Source organism: Thunnus albacares, chromosome 15 (genome assembly GCF_914725855.1).
Source record: "Thunnus albacares chromosome 15, fThuAlb1.1, whole genome shotgun sequence".
NCBI lineage: Eukaryota > Metazoa > Chordata > Actinopteri > Scombriformes > Scombridae > Thunnus > Thunnus albacares.
In genome coordinates, this window is record NC_058120.1 from 9859995 (window position 1) to 9883319 (window position 23325).

At 40.3% G+C, this 23325-nt stretch overlaps 1 protein-coding gene across 4 annotated transcripts in view; it reads right to left on the reverse strand.

Annotated features, from left to right (window-relative positions):
* Window positions 1-22912, reverse strand: part of ralgapa2 (Ral GTPase activating protein catalytic subunit alpha 2) — a 95765-nt gene extending 72853 nt beyond the window's left edge. For 3 of the 4 annotated variants that reach the window (XM_044374755.1, XM_044374753.1, XM_044374754.1), the window contains exons 1-3: window positions 22462-22911; window positions 7302-7412; window positions 6868-6917 (exon numbers count right to left, since the gene is read on the reverse strand). In XM_044374755.1, the coding sequence (XP_044230690.1) occupies window positions 6868-6917; window positions 7302-7412; window positions 22462-22567 (267 nt within the window). In that variant the 5' untranslated portion in view covers window positions 22568-22911. Of the gene's footprint in view, window positions 1-6867; window positions 6918-7301; window positions 7413-22461 lie in introns of all 4 variants that reach the window. The other variant, XM_044374756.1, reaches the window with a different exon arrangement.
* Between the last annotated feature and the right edge of the window lie 413 nt (window positions 22913-23325).

Sequence of the window (23325 nt, forward strand, 5' to 3'; positions counted from 1 at the left end):
GTGTCATGTAGCATCCGAGTGAGAAGAAAAAAAGACTAAAAGAATGACAGAGTGTGAGAGAAAACTGTACAGACTATAGAGCATCGTTTTGTGGCATGGGAGAAGAGAGAAACTACTAAATAAATTTTTAGTTTTTAAATAATATACCTGACAATATTTCATATTCCTTTTGTTTGAGTTTTTACATAATAAAATGTACACATTAGTTTGCTTGTTTCTTTTGTTTTAGATGACCAAATCATCATCTTCTGTTGTAAAATATTCATATACTCACAGTAAAATGCCTCTGAAAGATGGCATCAGATAACATTATGTCACTTAGTGCTTCACCGCATTATGCTATGAGCTGTGGTTGTCCGGAAGTCATCTCCTGTTTTGAGTGTCTCAGTTGTCAACAACTTCCTTCTTCCCTTGTCATGTTCCATCTTTAACTTTCCCTTCTTGTCCTCTGAGACTAAATCCCTGTCATTATCAGTGACAGCAGAGATACTGAAAGACATACATCACTTTAAAGGGGCACTGGATGATTATCTGTGCCGTTCAACTTCTCTCTTATCCACAGACATGATGATATGCGTATGCAGGCGTGTGGCTGCACCTTGCTATTGATCCCACATGGGATTATTACATCTCCGTACAGGCTCTTCGTTGGCCTCCTTCACTCCGTCTCCTTGGGGCAGCAGACACATTATGCTCGGCAGTAACACAGCGGGGTAGCCTGCTTAAGCCTTTCCCTGTGTGTGTGTGTGTGTGCAGACACAATAACACCTCCTTTCTCTCTCTTACACAGCACCAGGAAGGGAGAGTGGGAATGAGATGGAGAAGCTAGCTAAGAAAGACTCCCCGTGGAGCCGGAATGGCAGCCGCAACAATGAGGAATTTACTGGCTGATACAGGGCGAATGCAGAGTCTGCCGGACTGGAGGTTGGTGGAGTTACTCTAATCTGCAGCCATACTCCAGCATAAAGATGGGGGCATTACTGTGGTACAACTACAGCCTTAACGCATTTACATGATCCGCACTTAGGTTTCCAGCTGCAGGGCCTGAACATGACACAGAATACACTTCTCCCAGAGGTGGTCCACAAGGGCTTTTTGACGGCAGTGACAGACAAGCAGGACTCTCGGAAGAAATGGAGACATTTACATATTGTTATGGTTTTTGATCCGACGCGGAGATGATTAAACCCTCTGAGGACAATGAAATCTCCTGAAGCCACAAAGCACTAAACTTCTAATATTAGGCAAACCTACTAACATGAGACGTACGAGCAGAAATCACAACAATGAAATGTCACAATAGTTATGGGCAAAACATGGAATGTCAAATACAGTAAATAGTGTAAGGAATTAAAGTGCAATTCTGCTAATAAGAAAATAATAATCATGTTTCTTCTGTCACAATCAGTTCACTGAAGGGTCTAAGCCTCATGGAAAGACTTCAGTTACACAGCTGCTTTGTTTAAAATGCTTTGTAAGGTACATCCAAACAGTGTGGACCAAACCAGGCTACCTATTTACATGCTAACCAAATTTCTTAGCTCGCCCTCACTATTTGTTGGTAAAGGCCTTGGAAAATTAAAGCTGACTATGCAAATCTCATGTAACATCTCTAATACAATGCAGCTTAAAGCCTAAATGCCTTTGAGCTCCATTGCTTTAAAGTTACTTTGGGATTATTTACCAAAATACCCTCGACTATGATCTGGATCACTGGGAGATGATTTGATTCTCTGACGCCAGTAGGTGGCAGCAGCAGAGTGCAATCAAACTCCTTCCCAGGCTTCCAAATGCCTGTTGGCTCAGCCATGAGGTTTTCCTCTTTGCTTTATGTGAAAGCTGCAGCAGGCTTGCTCTAAGTCCATCATGAAATTACTTTTATGATCAGGCATAAATTGTTTTGAGGGGAAAATGGGATCTCAACTGCATGCCAAACATTTTAAAATTAGGAATGCATCAAAAGTTGACAGATCACCACTCATGCTTGTGACAAACTATTTGTAAAATGCAGTCTAGCTTTGAAGACTAAACATAAGCAAAGGTTAAAGCGCAGCGTCAGACATCAAGATTTACTCGACCTGTTCCATGTGCAGGCCCCAGCTACACTCAGTAGATTTGCATTCATGCATTAACCAAAAATCCCCTGCTGGAGAACTGTCAGTCATAACTAGGACTGCATAAAGAGGAAAGAGAGAGAGGGAAAAATCACTTAGCTAATGGCCCTGGGTTAATTTCTCAGAAACATGTTAGGCAGCATGCAGACTTTCAGTGATTCCATGAAAGCTGTGGATCAAGAAGAATATGTGCCTATTATACCATTCAGAAAAAGGGGAAAAAAGACAGGAGAACTATTGATGGCTGTGCATGATACAGTGACACTGTGTAATTAATTACCTACTTAGTAATGACCATTTACACACACACAGCATTTAATGGTGCATTTCAGTGTGTGGCATTTAAATCAGTCACAATCAATCGTCTGTTTGCCATGAGCCGTGGCAGGTGGACAATAATATGCCTCACTCCTCCTTAATTGGTCTTCATTTTTAAATGTTAAGTGCCTGACTTAAATGGGTAAATCTCTTTATGTTTAATTTTTTTCCTCTTCTTAATTCCTTTGCTTACTGTGTATGTTGAATCTGTTGTGGTTTCTGTGAGATAACTGTGTTGCTGTTTTGGCCAAGACATTGTTGAGATTTTAAGTGATTTTTTTTTTAAAAAAAAAGGTCTTCTTCAGCACTTCAAACAAAATACACCAGCTTATGCATTGCCAATGAATAAGGTTAAATTCACAGTTCTTGATAAAAAGAAAAGGGCTGACTAGAATTAATAATTTACCCACATGGCAACTCAGTCAGTCAAGTCTCAAATCTAGATGATTTTGCAAAATGGATGACAAGGGGAATTCAGGATGCTGATTCAGATCCGGATGACATGCGAGAGGTCGTGGTGGGGTTATATCCTGGAGAGAAAGTCCAGGGAAGTGGATATGCACAGACTTCCCTTTGAGTTTTGATGGTCCCAGAGCTGTTCCTTAACTTGTCCCACAACCTCAGTGGCACCAGGATTGAACTGCTTTCAGACAGTGAGGGGTCATCTACAGTCACACGGGAACACAGACAGACTGGTCGTCTAAAGCAGTACCTTTCTCACCACGTACTTATATCTGCTTGCTGTGCAGCAGCAAGAGGCGACATAAGAGACAATTAGAGAATGCACCTTGAGTCCAATTCAATAGTAAATGGCTGTCAAAAGGAGATAGACCAAACGACAAAGGCATTGTTTCACACACCTGCCTAGTATTGATGTTTGTAAAACTTGCAGTGGATTTAAAATAATCCATCAAATACAATTTGACTGCACGAACATTCGACCCCTTCAAGTCAATATCTACTTAAGGCCCCTATGGCAGCAAATACAGACTTTAATTTATGTTGATAGGTCTGTATCAGAGTTGTACACAAAACCTTTTCCTCAATCTTTACAAAGCTGCTGAAGCTCTGTCAAGTTGTACAGGGACCATGAGCAAACCAGCAGTGTTCAAGTCCTGACACAAGTTCTCAATTGGACTGAAGTCTAGACTCAGACAAGATATAAAGATGTTTGTTTTAGGCTTCAGCTTTGCATTTGGGGGCATTCTTCCAATTTGCAGTGCTTTTGTAGAATTCAACCCTCCACATTCACAAGCCTTTCAGGCTCGGTGCGCTCAAGCATTCCCATGTGTGTCTTCTGGTGTGTAGTGTTTGGCTTACACCGAATATAGCACTTAATATGATCACTAAAAAACCTCAATTTTGGTCTTATCGTACTATAAAACCTTTATCGACTTTTGAGTTGCACATGTGCTTTCTGGAAAACATTAGGCAAGATGCCATGTCTTTCTGAACCGTGGCTTTCTCTTTGTTAGTCTGCCATTAATCTGCAACTGGTCCGGTACCCAGTCAATAGCTGTTGTATACACCTCAGCTGTCTGGACTGTAGCTCCTTCAGAGTTGCCATAGGCGTCCCAGTGGCCTCCCTCCATTCTCATTACGTTTTTGAGGATGGTCTGTTCTAGACAGACTGACAGAGGTGCCATGTATTTTCCATTTTCTCTGATTGACCTTATAGTGTCTTAGAGATATTCAGAATTGGATATTTTCTTATTTTATTTAATAAATATTGCTGATTTGTCTGAATGCTCCTCCTTTGTCTTCATGAGGCAGTTGCTACTAGGATATTGACTAACAAGAAGTTCCATATACAAGTGTATTTAACTTAAAAATACTTGTCACACCTTCACTGAACACAGGTCTCCAATGAACTCGTTAGGTAACTTCTAAAAACAATTAGTACTGATGACTTAAGTGTGTTGTAGAAAAATACATATATTTTCTCATTTTAGGTCAATGAGACTGAACCTATAATTTAAAAAAAGAACACAGATCTTTTTCTGTTATATTATAATGGTAAATGACGTGGTTATGGTCTGGTTTATGTGTTACAAAAAGGACACACAGGTCTACAATAGAGCAATATTAAACAAGAGGTGATCTTGAGTATGAGAATGGACTTTCTATACTGTACATACAGCAATGTTACTGCATTCTCACAGGGATCAGGTCTCTTATCTGTCAGTTTCGGTGCAGCATCACAAGCTGTGTGGTGGATGCCTTCGTGGCAGCAGACACAAAGAGATCCTGGAAGGGGATGGCGATGGCTGCTGGTGGCGGTGGGGGTGGAGTGTTACAGCAGAGTTTAGGGGGAGGGACAAAAGATTACCCCCTCTAGATATCCATTACTCAAACCGGCTCAGCATGGGGGACCGTACTCCCCCATAGCAACCCGTGAAAAAGGGGTCACATACCTCATCATGACAGCAACGTAATCCCCACATAGCCAGCTCAAAGCAAACACACACTGGAGACATGTACTGTATATGTCAGCCAGATTTGAATGCAAGGAGGGACCCAGGTGATGGAAAGTGCGAGGGACCATATTCCCTATCTGCCTGGCTTAACTGTGGCTTTCCAGGGAAATTCTTACACAGAAAAAGAGGGACAGTGATGTTGAGCTGTGTTGTTCTTCTTAACCTGTCATACAGCATTAAAGTGTGTCACAAAGCACAAAGCTGCAAAATAGCTTATGTCCCAACAGCCATCCATTCATAGCTATTGTACACACAGCTCTGAGGCTTGTTGGACAAAGGCTGCCAGGGCTTATGTTTTGGTTGGTGGACTTCTGTGACTAAAACTAATGACACACATTTACAATAAGCATTATCCTGCAAGGAGATGTTGAGATAGAAGCCGTCGTGATAGAAATGACACCAGTTTTAATACATTATAGGATATACTTAACGGTGTTTGTGGCAGAAAAAAATGATTAGGATACACAATCCACTTGCCTCGAAATATCAAATCAGTCTGTCTGTTACTACATTCGTCATGTCACTGTGTTACATAATATAACCTCTGGAATAACATGATACATATTAGTAGTGCATGTTTGTGAGCACAAATGTATCCATTGATATCATATTCACAACCACATACAATACGACATGTCTAATCTAATACGGCGTAAAGAGAAAGTCTGCTCAGTGTAGCAGAGCTCGGGATCAAAGCAACCCTGTATCTGTCCTGTACACTCCACTCAAAGCAAGCTTATCTTCTCAGTACACGGGTAAAAGCACACGTCGTCACAGGCAGGGGCTAAAAGGGGACAAATGAGGGTTAAGCTGCTTTCAATATTAGTTCTTTTTTGAAAAGATGACTCCATAAATATGTAGAAGGCATGAATCCGGGCTTTATTTACAGGTCAGATGACTGGATGTGTGTGGACAGGCAGGGAGACTATCTTGTTGAGGAGTGGAAAGAGCTGAAGGAAAACCTAGTTAGTTAGATTTCTCTTCTTTCAGACAGATGGGGTGAACCGATCTCAATGAAAACTTTATTTTGAACAATATTATCTTGCTAACATCGGGTTAAGAAGGTCATAGATACAAACTCAAATAATAGAGTCTAAACTCTAAAAAAAGATTGCCAACACAGACAATCAAATAAATTGGATGTAATGCGTGCTCTGAAATGCACTACAAAGTACATGATGCATCACCCAGACAGAGCCAAAATGTACCATGATAATATAAAAATAGATTGGCTACCAAATTAGGAATCCATAGCTAAAAGGCAGACTACAGTGGTGTCTACAGCTACTGTAACAAACTCATGAATTGGGCAGTGGGCCCGAATCCAAAGTTAAGGATCCTCTTCTATGCCTTCTTAGCTGGAATGACTTACTTTATGTTTGACATAATGCAGGGAACACTCCCAACACACTCCCAGGTGATCAGAAAAACTAGGACAAGACATACTATACAAAGAGGGACAAACAGACTGCACCTCGTTTGGATCTGCTGTCATCCTTACAGCCTTGCCCTGAGCAAATGTAACTGGAGAGCTGACTGTTTGTACTGGAAACTGGAGCTACCTTTGCAGTCAGGTGGGAAAACAAGGTAGGGGACTTTAACCTGCATGTGCAACAGAAGAGTGCTCTAAAAAACAGAGGGAGGGGCCAGGACCGTGTTGCGCACACACACACGCCAAAAAAAGAACATACCTCCTCTGATTTGAATACACGCCTTGGTTGTAAAAACAAGAAAGGATCTGAAAGCTGAGCCTTTTTTTCCCCTTCCTGTACAACCTCCAATTGATTTCTAGGCTATTTGAGGCAAATTCAGGAAGTAGTGAGAGTTGCAGTATAGCACCATGGAAACTATGGTCCCACCCCAGTGTTGCAGAGTTCAGTAAACAGGTTGAGGCTGTAGCAGCTATCAGTGGAGATTAGAGATGAAGACACCGACACAGAAAAAGCAAGATGACTTACTTCAAAAATAAAGAGGATAGAGTCCAGCTCCTCCCTTTGAGATTTGTTCCCTGCAAGACAGGAAAGGTACTTGAGTTTTAAACATATAACCAGGAGGTATACTGCATTAGTCTCATCAATAATGTATCAATGATATGGGCCGTTTTGTAAACACTTATTCAAATCAACTTGTGTTACCATGAGAGCATACTCCCAGTGGGAGTGGATCCCCCACCCGTGACAATGTTAAAAGCAGGGTGAACACACAGATACACTGGACGTAACCAGAAATTGTTTTTCTATGGCCTTATACTCATTGCTCTGTAAATGTGGGGCAGAGAAAAATAAACCTTTACATACCATAGAGAGCAGGGAAAGGGTTAATTATTGAACCACCGTTGACTGTGAGTGTGCAATTTACAGAAATAAACAAACACAAAAAAGCTTGCACTCACCTTTTTGTTTTAAGTTGCTTTCCAGTGTAATGAAATTTTCATAGAAGATAAAATAAATCTGCGAACAGTTGCTCTCGAAGAATGCCTTCAGTTCACTCTTGTCAATGATTTCTGTAAAAAAGGGGAAAAAAAGGAAACACTGACGATGAAATCTTGAATGAACATTTGCTAATATTGATAGTAGCCGGTTGTCAAATGAGACTTACATCTGTATCTAGGCGTTAACATTAAATACAGAGATATTACGATATGAGAACAGATTTTGTCTAGAATCATGATATTGTGGTAAATAGTAATAAAGTAGTGTTTTCCTAATAATAAAAGCTTAATTATTAGATGATTTTCTCTCAGAAATTTCTGTTTATTATATCAACCATTAGTCATAATCAACAGTCATCACATTTCATTGATATATATAGTAATACTTGATTTTGTCAATATTGTTCAGCTGCACAAGGATCTATGTCAGCGTGTTAATTGTATGTGTCCATATGTCAAGATTTGCGAGTATACAGAAGGCTGAATAAAAGTGTCACTACAAATCTTTTACCAACCTATTTTTAGACGCCTGAATGTTCAGCAAATGTCTTCCTTTCCCAACAGTCCTTTAAGTGTCTTTCTTTAATTTAAAGCTGCTACCTGTCCTATTCGCTGTCCCTTTCATTCCAAAGAGACACTTTAATATCACTGTTGACTTTGTACTTGTTTCCCCTTTTGCAGATTACATCTGTTTTAAAACTGAGGCAAATTGCTTCACTTCCTTACCCTGCGCAACTTCCCCCCTCACCTGTAATCATCATTTGAATGATAACTGACTTTTTGGAGGTGTTGAGAAAACAACTTTACCTCTCAATTTAATAATCTCACAGTCCCTAAGTGCTGAGATTTGTAAAAGACCCCATCTCTGTTGATGCTGTGATACAGTCTAAATGACCCCCCCCCCCCACCAAAATTCATACCGCTTTAGGTGGAAAGAAAGGCATAATTTCAGACTACATTTTTAAATCTCATCAATTTGCCAGTGAACTTCCTGTACTTTCAACTAAAAAGCAAAAGCATGACTGAATACACACTCAGCCAACTCATACTGGTGTTCCAGCTTGCAGGACAATTCGCATTTTTCTCAAAAAGGTTCATTTAGGATGTTATTTTCTCATCTCTACCTGGATGAATTTAGGGATTATCTCATGTAGACTTTTAGGAAAGGAAAGGGATGGTCTGGATGGAGGCCAGGCTGAGGTACATTGACGGTCACACCGGCTCAGGCTGCAATAGTTCCAGTAATGAGGGGAAATAAGTGGCACACAAACCGACTGGCACTGACAAAATCCCAAATTCTTCATGTAATAAAAAGCCCTATCATTTCCTGTACTTATTCAACCGTGGTATTGAGAGAGGTCTGGTCTGAATAATCAAATATAGGCCAGGAGGAGTCCTGGCACAATAACAGCAATTAAGATTCACCTTCTGTTGCGATTCTCCCTCTAACACATGGCAAACTGGAAGAGTCCCAGAAGCTGTCCAGCTCATGGGGAGTGCTGGAATTATGCAGTGTGTGACAAAGACTCAGATGACCTATCTTTGGCCTGAGATTTAAGCAAAGATAATGAAGATGCATAACGGGCAGATCGGGTCAAAAACATGACTGCTTTTAGTGCTCAGCCTTGGCATGGGGAAAAACCAGCAAGGCAGTATCTGAGGATCCCAGGTGGCACGCTGGCTCTTTGAAAATTAAGAGGTCTATAACATAACTAGGAGCTGGATACAGATGTGCTTTAAGAGCGATCAATTACATCTTAAAAGTCTACAACTCACAGGTAGCCAGTGTCTAAGTCTACAATGAAAAATATAGATAGCCACTGTCTCTTGAACACATCCGATGCTCAAACTCTCTCTCTCAAATCAAGTAACACTTCATTAAATGCTCCTTGCTCCTGGCATTAAGCTAATCATGTCTGCTCAATTCACATTAAAGCACTAAGAGTAACACACATGAGCGCACACATACTCACACACACTGCAGACTTTAAGGAAACTTTAATGGTAGGAGTAATGATTGACCATGCACTGCCTTAGTCCCTTTAAAACTACAGCATTTCTCTCCTCTGGCATGAGCTGCAACAGCCAACACCAGAAGTGGGGGCTGTGGGTGTAGGCAACGTCTGCTTGTCTGGGGTAAAGTAACACTACTGGTGTGGCTACTTTGTTATCAGACTCTTGCTTGGCTGAAAAACACACAATGCATACACCACTTACATGGTGACCAGATAAACATAAACTATGCTGGTTTCTTCCCATTGTTATAGGCGCTGGTCTCTTTTGGGGTTACCTCTGAGCTGGCAGCATCAGCTAACCTAACTGGCCAGGCTTCAGTATAGGTAGCTGGAATGAGAAACTGTTCTGCTGTACCAAAACAACCCTACTGGCCAAAAATCCCAAGGGATACTGTGCAGCCAGCTGACGAGAACTGATTAGAGCGTATACCCAGAAAACACCTCTCAAAGACAAAAACTGTTACTTAATTGCTAAATGTTATTTGTAAAAATGGCAAAAATGTCACTTTAAGCAGACAAACAGAGGGTTGCTCTTTAAGTTCTAAATGTGACTATGCAATACATCTATTCTTGGTATTGAGGACCAGCAGCATTGCAAACACCAGTACCCCAGGGTCAGGGTCCGAAAGCACCCATATTGGCCCGTTGCATGGTTCATTTTTCCTCTGCTGGAGGGTTTGCTGAACGGCTGGCTGGAGCAAGCTCAGAAAGACAGGAGAGGAGGAGAAAATGCTCAGTGAAACTACATATGGAGGGTGCTAGGGTCAGTGTAAGTGTGTGCTGTTGTTGAGAAAGCATGAGTATGTTTATCATGCATATCAGTGAGAGGCTGCTCTTCTCATACAACAAGTTTGAGCCAAATAACCATCGACTCGCTTCATGTTTTCACACATTCACACGAAATCCCTCAGAGAACAGACACAGATCAAATGTGTAAGGAATAGCTTTGGCCTTTGTTCTATAATAAAAGGCCAGTATTAAAGAATGTCTCTTTAAGATGTAGTATCTAATACCCATCAAGATTACATATTTAATTAAACAATCAAGAAATGGAATTACCCAAAATAAAAACAGGCCTCATCAGTGCAAATGGTGTATGTGTGTGTAAGAGAGACAGAGAGGAAGTCTGTAAAATAATGATGTCACTTAATTTGAATATTGTTGGTAGCGTGAGTTGATTGGGGGTGGGGAACATTTCATATGCCGTGCTGCATGTCACAGAGGCATCAGAGCTCGTCATCCTCCTCTCTATAGCCGTCAGACTCACTGCTCTCCATCTGCTCAAATAAGCCTAACTGGTCACTGGAGCATAACGGATGGAGGGAGAGGAAGAGGGAAAAAAAAAAAAAGATCAGAGGATTCTTGACAGTGAGCAAGAATCTCAGGTGGACTCTAACCTTCTTGGAAAAGGGCTGACAAGACACTCAGCCTCCCGAGTAGTAACAGACCTACTGTCCATGCTATATACAGTATGTAAGAGGTGAGCAAAGCCACTTGTTTACTCTGTGTTAATGCAGACAATACGTACTAAACGGGACAATATCATGTTAAATATTTACACAATTTTATTACACAAAATGCATAAAAGTTAACAACACTTTTTTTGTCTAGTGCACTTCATGTGAGCTCAACCCCTAAAATACGATAATTACACAAGCACTGTAAGGTCCTTTGTCTCTGATTAACTTGTGGAAGCTGCACTAATGAAAAGCTGTCCAAAGGTAATGAGTGTAAACAGCTATAGCAAACCTTATAAAAGCCAGCAATGAGTGAGAACTGTGTGAACTGTTAGTTGCTATAAATTAAAGCCAGTAATGCATAAGATTTATACATGAATTGGCAGTTACTGATGACATACTGTGTTAATAATGATCTGCAGGCTCTCTGTAATAGGTTGTGTTTTTTGTAGAGGTTTGGCTGAAAGGATGAAGGATGAAGTTGTACAAAGGTTAACAGCATTGTGAGCGGCGATACCCTTCAGTCAATGGGCTTCACTGACTTCTCAGGTAACAGCGTGCCGACAGAAAGAGATAGAACCTGTTCTCTGGGCCCTGGGAATGCAGGAGATGACACTGAGATCCTCTGAGGCCAACGAGACAACTGTGTCCTTCAGTTGACACCCCTCCGCCTGCAAAACTCTTGTGTCAAAGACAGGAAAAACACTGTTGGATGAACAGCAGCTGTAGAGAGCTGTGACCACAAAGGAGCTGGCATGGTGGGAGGAAACCTTGTGGTTTTAACACTGGTGGCTGCAGCAGAATGAACCGATAGCTTGGTTCTCTTGTTTTCATAAACCCTCTGTTTGAGGAAGCAAAGTTAAGGGCCGACACTTAATGATCTTATTCACACACACACAAGCACTGGGAGTGGCGAAGAACTCATAAAATGGAGGGGTACTAAGAAAAGCCAGCCGAGTTCAGTGACAGAACAAACCAGGGGTCAATTTTGTTGTAAAATCTGATAAGACTACTTCTTATTGACTGAAGCTACATACTCAGTGCTCATCAGCTGCCTAGACTACAGTAAACTGACTATCCTGCAAGGGGATAATTAAGTCAGCCTTATAGTTAACCGACCGAAAAAAATTGTATGAACAATGGTCTTGATACTACTGACTGTAATAACTTAATGATGCACAGATCTGCAATCTTCTTTGGTGGATTTAATAAACACATGTCAAACAGACCAGCCTTGACAGGTTTGGGTTGGATGACACTGTTCTCCATTGTGATACGTTTCCTGTTAACTGTCAGGGAAGGGCAGATGTTCCACCCCCAAGTGAGAAGACCAGCTGGAAAATAATTACATGCAGCTCGAGCTGAGGGCCATAATGTAATATTTTGGAGTGCAGAAAATCACAGCATCCTTTGAAAAATGTTCTATGGAGGCAGATATTATCAGCTCGCTGTCATTCTCACAAAAAACTCGAAGGAAAAATATCCCACCCAAATGTCAAAGTGCAAAGATTATGCCGTTATTTTCCAACCTCTGACTGGATAAACATCAAATTCTGATAGTTCAGATGTCATCGCGTCACTGAGGGTCTGTCTCTGTGATTTCTGGGGTGAAGGGTAAAAGGGTGGATTCGACTGAGTCCCACACAGTATTATGTATGACATGCCTCTAGTGCATAACAACTTCACATAAAGTAACCAGGGAAAGAAGGACACTGTCCATCTGGTGGGCGACGCATTATAATTTTAAGCTTCTAATGAATAATTAGTGTCTCTTTCTGTTGCTTGCTATTCTAATATACTGACTTTAAACTGGGTTTGCCCAGCAAGCACTGAAGAAACTGAGCTTGTTAGCCAAGCGGGTGAAGGTCATCTAGTCAGCTGAGGCCTATGGTATATTTGCACAATCAAAACCAGACATCAGGCTACTCTGCCCTGTTCAAACACATTCAACATACAACACATGCAGTAATAGTGAATCCACATTTAATGTTCAAACCATATTTAACCCCCTGGGAAACTTACAATATATACCATTTATAACACCTGCAGCAGAATCATTAATATGCCATGTCATACTCAAAACACAGTCTAATCAGGCCTTTGATCAGACTCACCCTCATTAGCATTAGCTAGCTAACACTGCAGGTGCACTATATTCTTGCCAGAATGGAGATGAGGAGAGAGAAAAGACTGATACGTTTTCTTTGGCAGTATGTTCAGAAAAGACACAGAGGACTCTTTAAGGGTCCCAGCAGAGGGATGCCTGGAGGGCGCCAACACATCGTAGAAGAGAAGGAGGTGGTAGCTAATGTGGAAGCTGATGGATGCACTATGTATGGTGTTTCCCTACATAAATGGTTGACTAAACACAGTTTTTTTTTTTTTTATGGTGGGGATTATACATGAGGGAGACCCCAAAAGGCACACTGAAGGTAGCTAGGCAAGTGGGCAAGTAAAGAACCACTGATGGGAGCATTCAAAAATTACACAAAAAAACACAAATATACTGACTGGTTCCTAAATTATTATTGTTATTTGATTCATTTTTTAAAAGTTATAAGTCACGTGCTGTTTAAAAATAAGACAATTCCTGCTTGGCTTGTAAAAAAACTATTTTAGAAAAAGAAAGTTACACAAGACAAATATTTTGTTTACATTTTTTGCTGCTTGTTCTTAAGTTATGCAACATGATCACTAACGTAAAAAAGGTAAGTTAGCTGACACGGCTACTAGTGACAGACTGTTTAGCTGAGTCAACACCTTAGCTGTGAAGAAACTCTCTGTTCTTTATGCCAAGCACATTCACACTGAATTTTATGTGCTGTCTTGTCTTTTTTTATTCAACAACAACAACAAAAAACAGAACAACAACTGCAGGATACAACCTGATACAAAAGAAAATAAGGATGATATGTAGAAAAACAGTCACATCAGCTACAGCCAGTGGTCTGCGGCCCATGGCCGGGTGAGGAGTCACACATTAGACCACAGTGAAAAGGAGGTTAACCATAAATCTGTTGAAACCAGCTGAGGAGAGCAAGTTTGTCACATGATGCCATTGACAGAGTTACAATAGATAGCAGGTAGCATGAAGCTCATTTGAGGCCTTGATAACACACAGCTGCTTCTAATACTGTTAAATGTGCTCCAAGCTGTGCCAGTCTCCAGTTGTCAATCACAATTCAGCACTCACTGGGCTAAATTGATGCTCCTTATCAGGGGGCTGAATGGAGCCAATTCACTTATTTTCTCTATCAGTATTGACAAGAGACTCATTTTTCATGAGATGGTTTAGCTTATAAAGTTTTCAGTGTGCAGCAAAGGGCAACTGTGGACACTGCAGTGGGCTGGCTGATTTAGAGCTGCCACTGCTAGTCAGCGGAGAGGACCATCAATAACTATCTTAGCCGTGCCGTATATCATCCTCTCTGAGCAATGTATTCACAGAGAATGATTAACATACTGTCGGGCTAAAGCAATGCAGCCAAGCTCGGAGTCAACAGAGGCACAGCATGATCTACAATTCATATAAGGTGTGCCCATCTATACAATGAAATGTCAACAGCTTTGTAAAGAAAAAGTAATGTGATGCTCAGAATAGATGCTACAGCAGACTGTCATCATATTACTTATGATTTGGTTCAGTAAAAACCACAGCATTCAAACAAATCCAAGAAATGTAATCATTATGAAAAGGGTCTTTCCAGCACTCGCAACACTTTTGTTGCACATAATTTCATTATGGTGCCAGTGTGCCAAACGCTGCGTGAATGCCTCTCGACTTGCAGTCAGCGTCTAGCTGTGTAACAGATTGGGGCCTATGGGTCTTCACAGAGCACAGTGTGAAACAGTCATGGTAGAACTGGCAAAGCCTGACCTTATCCCAGTCTGAGCTCACACATTAGAGAGTGGCTTATCTCGGCAGCTTAGCGCCGAAGAGCTGCTAAACTGGCAACTTTCACTCTCACTTTTCAGGTAGCAGAAATCCCCATCTTTTACAAACAGAAAAGGTTACTTTGGTTTTCCTGTCGATTGTTTCCATCTAGTCATTTTTGTCCTTTAAATGGAGGGTTGATAATTTGCTAAATTGAAGATCAAGTCCGAACAAAGTCAAATTCAGTTTCAATTTACAGTGAAGCAAGATAGTAAGTTCCTCCATTGTTTCCAATTGTTTCACAACTCACCATAACACCAGGTCAGATATGTACAGTAGGTGCAGCTTTGGCAAGAGACTTTGGGTTTTTTCTGTCTGTTTATTTATGATGGTGAAATACAGACAGTTTGTGGTGAAAGAAAGGCAGGCCTAAAGCATTTATTATTTGAGTTAAGGGAAGATGAAGAAACACTGGCCCTAATTATCATAAAGTAAATAAGTAGTCAAAAGGCACAAGTTCATTTCAATTCCTAATGTTACCCACACTGCTGACGCTCTACTGCCCCTTTAAAACACTCTATTTGCATTAGAATTTTCAGAGGTCGATTTTTCATTGACAAGTTTAACCACTTGGTGGCTCACAGAAGGGAACACATTAAAGAAAGACAAATGTGCTACCTAGAGGAAAAACAGAACAAGTGTATATGTACACTACCAGTCAAGCGTTGAATGAGAAAGTGTGTCCAAACTTTTGACTAGTACTGTAAAGATTTTTTAATCTGCTTTCTACATTATAACACATTATACAGGTGTTGCCAACTTCAAATTTGCTCTGTAACAACTCTGTTGTAGTAAGCTGTTAATAAGCCAAAGCTAAGTGTTTATTTTCCTTTGGCTTTAAACCTGGAAACCCAAAGCAGATTAACGGGAGCTTGAACATTAAGAAAAGTGTCATAAAAACATAAAAATCCACTATGAGATTAGCTCTTGATAAGAAACAGTACAACAATAAACTGCAGGTCTTGGGCTAGGTTTGGCTATTATTAAAGCAGGACAGGTAAACAGTATAACTAGACAAACTGGTTTTTCATGTGCTGTGTAAAATCACACAGATATCATCCACCGCAGAACACAGAGCACTGGTGTGTATTCCTATCTCTAGCTCTCCAGCAGGCCAGCAGCTAAAAGAAAAAAGCCTTTCATTCAGCACCATGTGATTTATATCATATTTGAAATTGGGGTTTTAAAGGAGCTCTGAAACACATGACAGTAATACCACAGACTGAAAACAGAAAAACAAGACAAAGAACGTTACCAATGTTTTCTGTACAGTTTTGAGAAATAAAAACATCCTGGAGGTTAACTATGTTTTTGAGTTATGTGTTTCAATAAGTAGCCTAATAAAAACTCATTTTAAAATCAGATAGCTTGAAGTCCTTCTAGAAATAATGGACAAAGAAATAAAAAATTAGGTTAAAAAAGTGTTTAGTGAGTAAAAGTTATAAAATAGTTAGTGACATTCTTTTTTTTTCCAGGGCAAATAAGTAAGGACATGAGACCTGCCATCTGATTTAAGGCTCTAACCCATTACAAAGTCTTCTCTTTGATGGTAAATGGAGACTGGTAATAAAACACTCAACTGGCCTTCTGGAGCAAATACCAAAGCAATAGACGATTCAAATACTCTACATTTCAAATGTAGACATTTAGCCCCATCATGGAGTGTAACGGTCTGACCATTGTACTGGTACCTGTGCATAACCATAGACAGATACCTGCTGAATCTCTTAACTGTATGTTAACAGTGACGAGACATGTTACTGATTTGACAAATAGCCATTATCATTTTATGAATGTGCTTTGGAATCAACACAATACCAGGAAGAGCCCATCAGACGCTATGAGGTGTGTTGTTCCAGCAGCAGTAATAAATATAATATGTCATAGCTTGGTACCGTGCTTTATCGTGGCATAGTTTGCAATTCTAATTGGCCCAGGGATTGTGGCACAGGACTTCTTTATACTGCCGAATGCTTATCTTGAAGCTGCTGCCAGTTTAGAGGAAGCCACACACATGCCACCTTAATAGCAGGAATAAGAGTAGACAGAAGTTGAGTCCCTGAGTAAGAGAGTCCAATTTCCCCCCTTTATTCTTAGCACGTGCAGCTATTCACCTAACTTCCTCAGTAAACAGTTTTATTAATCCAACTGTAAAAAAAAAACAAAAAAAAACAACTCAAGCTTACAGTAACATACTAGTTTGTGGACAGATCAGCTTTCTGACTAATGCTGCTTGTTATATAAGAAGTCTCACCTCCTTTCCTAACCAGCCTCTGGCCCTTTAGCATCTGTAACTCCATGTTGGAGTGTTTCTTAAAATGGTCTTTCTAAAGATCTTATACGTCCTTGAGGTTTGCAGACATTATACCAGAGATTAAACAACACATCCTGTCAGTATTCGCCGTTTGCACACTATCAAAGCCTCACGGGAGCTGGCGAAAATACTTCCTTCCTTCTATCTTTCGTAAAATGATGAGGTCCTCATATTTTACCATCCAACCTTTCCTTGCTAAGTAGGAAAGGGGACGGGACGTCTATGCGTGTGATGTGTTGTGTTCATTTTTTTCCCCCTCCTTCCAATGAATTTTAGGCAGTCAGTACAAACAGTTAGGCAGCCTTCCTTTTGATTTTGATACGTAGGCAAACCCAGATTCCTCAAGTCGAACCTAAATGATATCAGCAGTATAATATTATCAGCCTGTACTGGCTTATCACAGATATGGGTATTGGTATATGTTGGCTTGTGACTGGGTGGTAGATTTGGTCAGGAAATGTGAATGACACTGCAACATTGAATAATGATCTAATCAGAGACACAACCATAACATCCAGTAAAGTCAATCTGACTTTGTGTCCTTAAAGCTGTATCTCACAGTTTACTATTATATTACTTACATTATCCCCTAATGTGAATGTTTAGAACAGCTCATTCTCTGCCTCATTCCTCATTTCTTTGTTTCAAATCTTCTGAGGGCAAGAGCTGAAATGCTTAAAGCCAGGATCATAATGCTAGAAGCTGTTATCATAATAGACCACATCACAAAGACGTGTTAATGGTCATCTAAGTGTCTCTTAACTTAAACGGCTGACGGTCTTTCTTTAATTGCTATTAACAGTGTCACTGACAAAGGCCTAAATACTGATGTTTTTGTGTCCTCTACCCATGAAGAAAAGTGTCAAGCTCTTTCAAATTCTGTGTGTGTATTATGCAGCATTAAAGTCTAAAATTGCTGCAGCTAATCTTTAACGTTCCAGGATTTTAACTGAAACTTATACAACAATTTACATACAATCAATCAGGCATTACAGACCACCGCAGGTATAGATTAAGTGTTTATCTCACAGTCTTTATCCAAAAACAGGTGTAGCAAAAAGGTGACAGGGGGGCTAAAATCAGGGGCATTTTATATTTGGGCCAATGGGGTGGTTAAATAAATTTGTACAGATTTGTTTTCACTTAGACTTTAAAGAGTCTTTTTATGTTGACCAATGTCAAAAACCTAATAAATCCACTGTGGTTTTTTTGGGTCCTGTATTTAGCTTTTTTCCTCACACAACTTTAATCACACTGGTCTTATGGTTTGATTCAAATAGGTTTTGTGACTGGGTGGTGAATTTGGTCTCTTGAGCGAGACACTTGATTGTTACTGTATCAATGTTGCAAATAAATGTGGTGAAAATAATGTATTTCTGTTATTGCATGATGCCAAGTATAATTAGAGCAGACTTGTGGATTTTTATCCTTTATATATAGTAGTATACATATTAGCAATTTCAGTGTGTGATAGTCTAAAAGGAAATAAGACAAAATGCCTCAAAATGCCCCTAAAAAGTTAATAAAACACATTTCTGATCCTTTGCTATTTTGAACTACACTTGGAGAAAAGCCATTCAGCGTTGCTATCATGCCTACACAGTGTGTGGGCTAAAAGATGGTAAGATACTAAAGTTATTCACAAGTCTATCCTGAGTGTTTGACAAAGGGGGAGAGTCAGAAGTCGAGTGATCTCAGTCTTCTCTTCAGCCACACAGAAGACCTTCTTGAGAGCCTTTCCAATGTTGTGCTCATTGTTTCCTCTGCTGCTTCACCTTGTGATTTCCTCATAAAAACGGCTGTGCTTTCAGCTGACTCTGACCCCAACAACACTTAAGAGCCCACACACAGTCAAAAGTAAGATGTAATTACACTAGATTTCATTTCTTCTTTTCTGACTGCAGAGCAACCCTACCAAAAAAAAAAAACCCAAAAAAACATTACCTTTGGCTGCAAACTGTCACACTTACACCCACAAACAAACACGCGTCACATGACTGTTATCAGTAACAACACTTGCACACACGGCCACTGTTGTTCCTATGCAGTTCACTGACAGTTTCAAGCTGAGCATGTTGACACCAGTTGTAAGAGAACAAGAGTAAACAAACAGTACCTACTAATGATTTTCCCCCCCAAGTTGATTAGGTGATGTAGTTATTTGTCCTTCAATCATGGAATCGGATAGCAAAGCATCTTTGAGCTGGACACTGAAACACTACAAACTCCAGCAGCACCGACTGGTCCGCAGCTGACCTGCCGCTCTGTCCTCCCTGTGGAGGGAGCAGTTGAAAATAGAAATACGTCCTTTGAGAATAAACGGGTATTCCCCCCAGAAAAAATGGATTTCCTACATTAAAACGCCAGCATTTCGACCATCACCTTCAGGCTTATTTTTGGAGGGGTTGGAGCAGTGGTATGCAAAAGAAGTGAATGCAGAATGAGCTTGAGGGGGGGGGGGGGGGGGGGGGGGGGGGCAGGAGCATGAGAATGACTTTGAGCCGGTAAGAGTCAGAGTAACAGCCGTCTGTGCCTCCAGTGAGAGAAGCAGCGAGTGATCAGGTGGTTTGCTGGGCTCCTGTAATTAACAACCTCAGCCAAATCCAGCCAGGCATGACCAGCAAATTAACATGCAGCAGCTTTCACACTCTATCCCACAGATCTGCTCAGTGAGCAGAAAACCAATACAGGGCCACTCTGAAAATAGCCCAGGCCACAGATCGTACTTTCAACTACAATACCGACTGACACTACAACTAGATGTTTTTGGCCGTGGTATTACAAAGCCACAGACACAATGAGACAACACAATATTTGAATCAAACTTCATATAGCCTGACGGAAAATGCATCTGGAGGCCTGAAACAAAGTTAACAAGCTGTCAATAACTCTTATTTGTGCAACATTTGCACAGAAATCTGTCTGGTTAATAATCATGGAAAACTACACTTGCGACTCTCATTTAAAAACTGAACATGCAGGTTAAACAGTCTGAGCCGTTTAGGCTGACATATAATGTAAATCCTATGCCATCACAGGCTACATTAATCTTGTTTAATGGCTCTGAAATACACTTGAACTGTTGACATTTTACAGTCATCTAGGGTGAATGCTTCTCTTGCTGATACAAAGAATTTTATCATTTTCGTAAAGTACAAAACACTGTGAGCAACGAAAAGAGGCAAGCTGTATTTCCCTCAAATCAATGTACTGTGTGACTCCAAAGCATCCCATCTCTCGTCGCTCCTTCCTGTCCACACAGGAACCAGGAGCACCAGGAGGAAATCCTTCCTTAGCTGAAAGCATGGTGAAATCAGGGAGGTTGAGGGACATCAACACGTAAACCCTACTATCAGCTGCTGGACAAACAGAATGGCCTTATCTTTAACTGCACATGAGGGAAAGAAAAACACAGAGGACATGCAGACTGCCAGAGCTCTGTGTTGACCTCCACTTTGGCTGTACTAGACTTGACATTGAAGGTGTGCCATAAAAAAAATCTGAAAAAAAAAATAAATCTAACCATATTAACTTCTAACACCTTTTCACACACTTCTAAGCTACTGTTAAGCTGATATTGGCTGGCACAGATGGTACACAGGGGTACTGCTGCCTCTGTACAAGAAATCAATATAAAAGCAAACATATCACAATGAAAAAGTTGGCACGCATCCTCCCCTCTGCTGATGCCCACTGCAACACCTTTCACTGTCAAGCTTTGCCTCAAAGTGTCTTAACTGTCCTTGAAGTGCAGCTGTGTGAAATTTGTGTGGTTCACAGTTCTTTATAAATCTATGTTGAAAGTTGTCAAAACCAGTCACAGCATTAAATTTGAACTATTTGGGATTCCTACATGCAGTATTTTTGAAAAGACTACACCTGTACACGATGCTATTTTGAATATTTTGGTAAATATCAAACAAATACAAAGATATAATAATATATATATATATAATATATATATATAATAATTGTAATAATTACCATAATATCAATTTCATCTCTATGACACATGTCAAGCAGAAACCGTTTTTGTCTTTTCAAGGCACAAATATGACAAGTTGATTAGTCTACATATTAAAATACATTACTTATATTAATCTTTACGAGAGACAAGCTTAACAAAATGTGTCTGAGGATATAGAGCAATACTTTAGAGCATAGAGCATTAGTGTCCTGACCTACTTTGACTGAGATCCTGGGAAGAAAGCACATCATAGTTTGCACTTATAATTTTAATTGCAGTTTTCTTCCATACCCCACAATTCCCTCTTGACAACTTTCTTTCGCTCTACACTTTCCCCAAAGTACCCACTGACCCGATTTTGGTTTAGAGAATAGTTGTTACGCCTACATAACACTCCAGTCACCAACACTATTAATGGTCATCTGGGGTGTAAGAAATGAGTCTACTCTAGTGGGATGCGATGAAAGATTTGTACCTGCGTACAGTAAATAACACTTAAGTTATGAGTTCTGTTTTGTTTGGACTGTTTTTCTTTAGTAATGTAAACTGGTTTCAGTCAATAGAACGAATGGACATTGACAATTTTACATGCATGTCTTTTGCCTTCTACTAAAAGGTATTTGGAAAGTAGATTTAGCATTTAGACCATACTATAGATACATTAGAGCATTGTGAGTGATTGAAAGTGTATTGATGATAGATTCCATTATCTGTAAAACATAACTATTATCATAGTGAAAGAAGACAGGGCTACACAACTGGTTTATGACGGTCATAAACGTTGTACTTCCTTGTCTGATGAAAGAAAGAAAGGCCAGCAGAGACCAGAATGGCACATTAACATTTTTCATCATTTTCAAATCAAATATCTCTAGGGTATTAGAGTAACTCGATAGCAGCTCAGTCAGTGAATAGGGAGAAGGTTTTATTCTCACTTCAGCTGAAGTACATAAACGCTGCCCCCAGCTTTGAGCTAGAGAATTGCCCTTACTACGTTTCCTGAAACAGTCAGGATGACAAAGGACTAAATGAAAACAATGGTTTGTGGTGGGCATCTGATCTGCTGCTCATCGACTGATGCCCTGACAAGGCAGCAGCAGTTAGCATTGGCTGGCTAGTTAGCCGCAAAGGGGAGCTAGCTCACACAGTAGCTAGCCTCCATGCCTTATCATCACACTGACTTGTTTGATATTATTACGTCAAATAAATCAATGAACACAGGCGGAGTGTAGGCAAACACTTCAAACTGCAAAGCCAGTACTTTTGCAAAAATGTTACCCGTCAGCTCGCTTCCTTTTAAGTAAACGCAGTGACAGCCAGCTAACCTTGTTTGACGTTAGCTGTCGCCTGATGCCAGCTAGCTAACGTTAGCTCGTCGAGCTAAGCAACGGCGATGCAGCATCAAAAAGCCCAGTGTTGTGACATTTCACTCACCTAGCAGTGACCGGAGGTGTTTCAGCCGGGTCAGTACATCCTTCTTTGGGTCCAGAACTTTCTGTGTAGATTTCTTGACGTCTCCATGCCCCCTTCGAGTGAACATTCCGCTGTAAAAATGCAACCGTGGAAGCCGAAATCACCTGTGTTTTCACCATACACCGAGCCTCCAGTGTGTCTGTCACTTTCCTCACCAACACTCTATGCTTGCTCGGTAAACATGTCGTCCGACCGCCGCTAGTGTCCTGTTTTTTTTTTTTTTTTTTTTTTTTTTTTGTGGGTGTGTAAACACGGAAGCCTGACAGAGAGGAGTGGTCACATTAGGTCTGTATGAATACGCCTCCTTGTTTATAACCGTTTCACCTTGCATTTCCAGTAGTGTTTGGATGATTGCATTTGGATGAATTACTTCACCTTTGATTTACTTTACTTGCTAAACGCCAAACTATTTAAGTGTAGCAGATAAGGGTTGAGTATGCAACCTGCCTTGATTCTGTCCTATATATATATATTACTTTTTATATTTTATGTCTTTTTTTATACATATTTACATACTGTAATGTAATTTTTTTCTGTAATGGAGCCTCCCAGCCAAAGTATTTCGCAATAAACATCAAGAGTGGCGACATCTTGAATCTTTAAGCTCCATAGCTTTTCTGAAATTGAGAAAGACTCACATGATCGCACTAACAGGACTTGAACCACTAAACTTTACATTGAAGACAACTGGCAGCCAGCTTTAGTCTAAAACAGAGATTTATAGGCAAGGAAAGTTTATTTATAATAGCACATTTCAACAACAAGGCAATTCCAAAGTGCTTTATATAAAACATAAAAGGCATCAAGGCAAAATGTAAAAGAAAC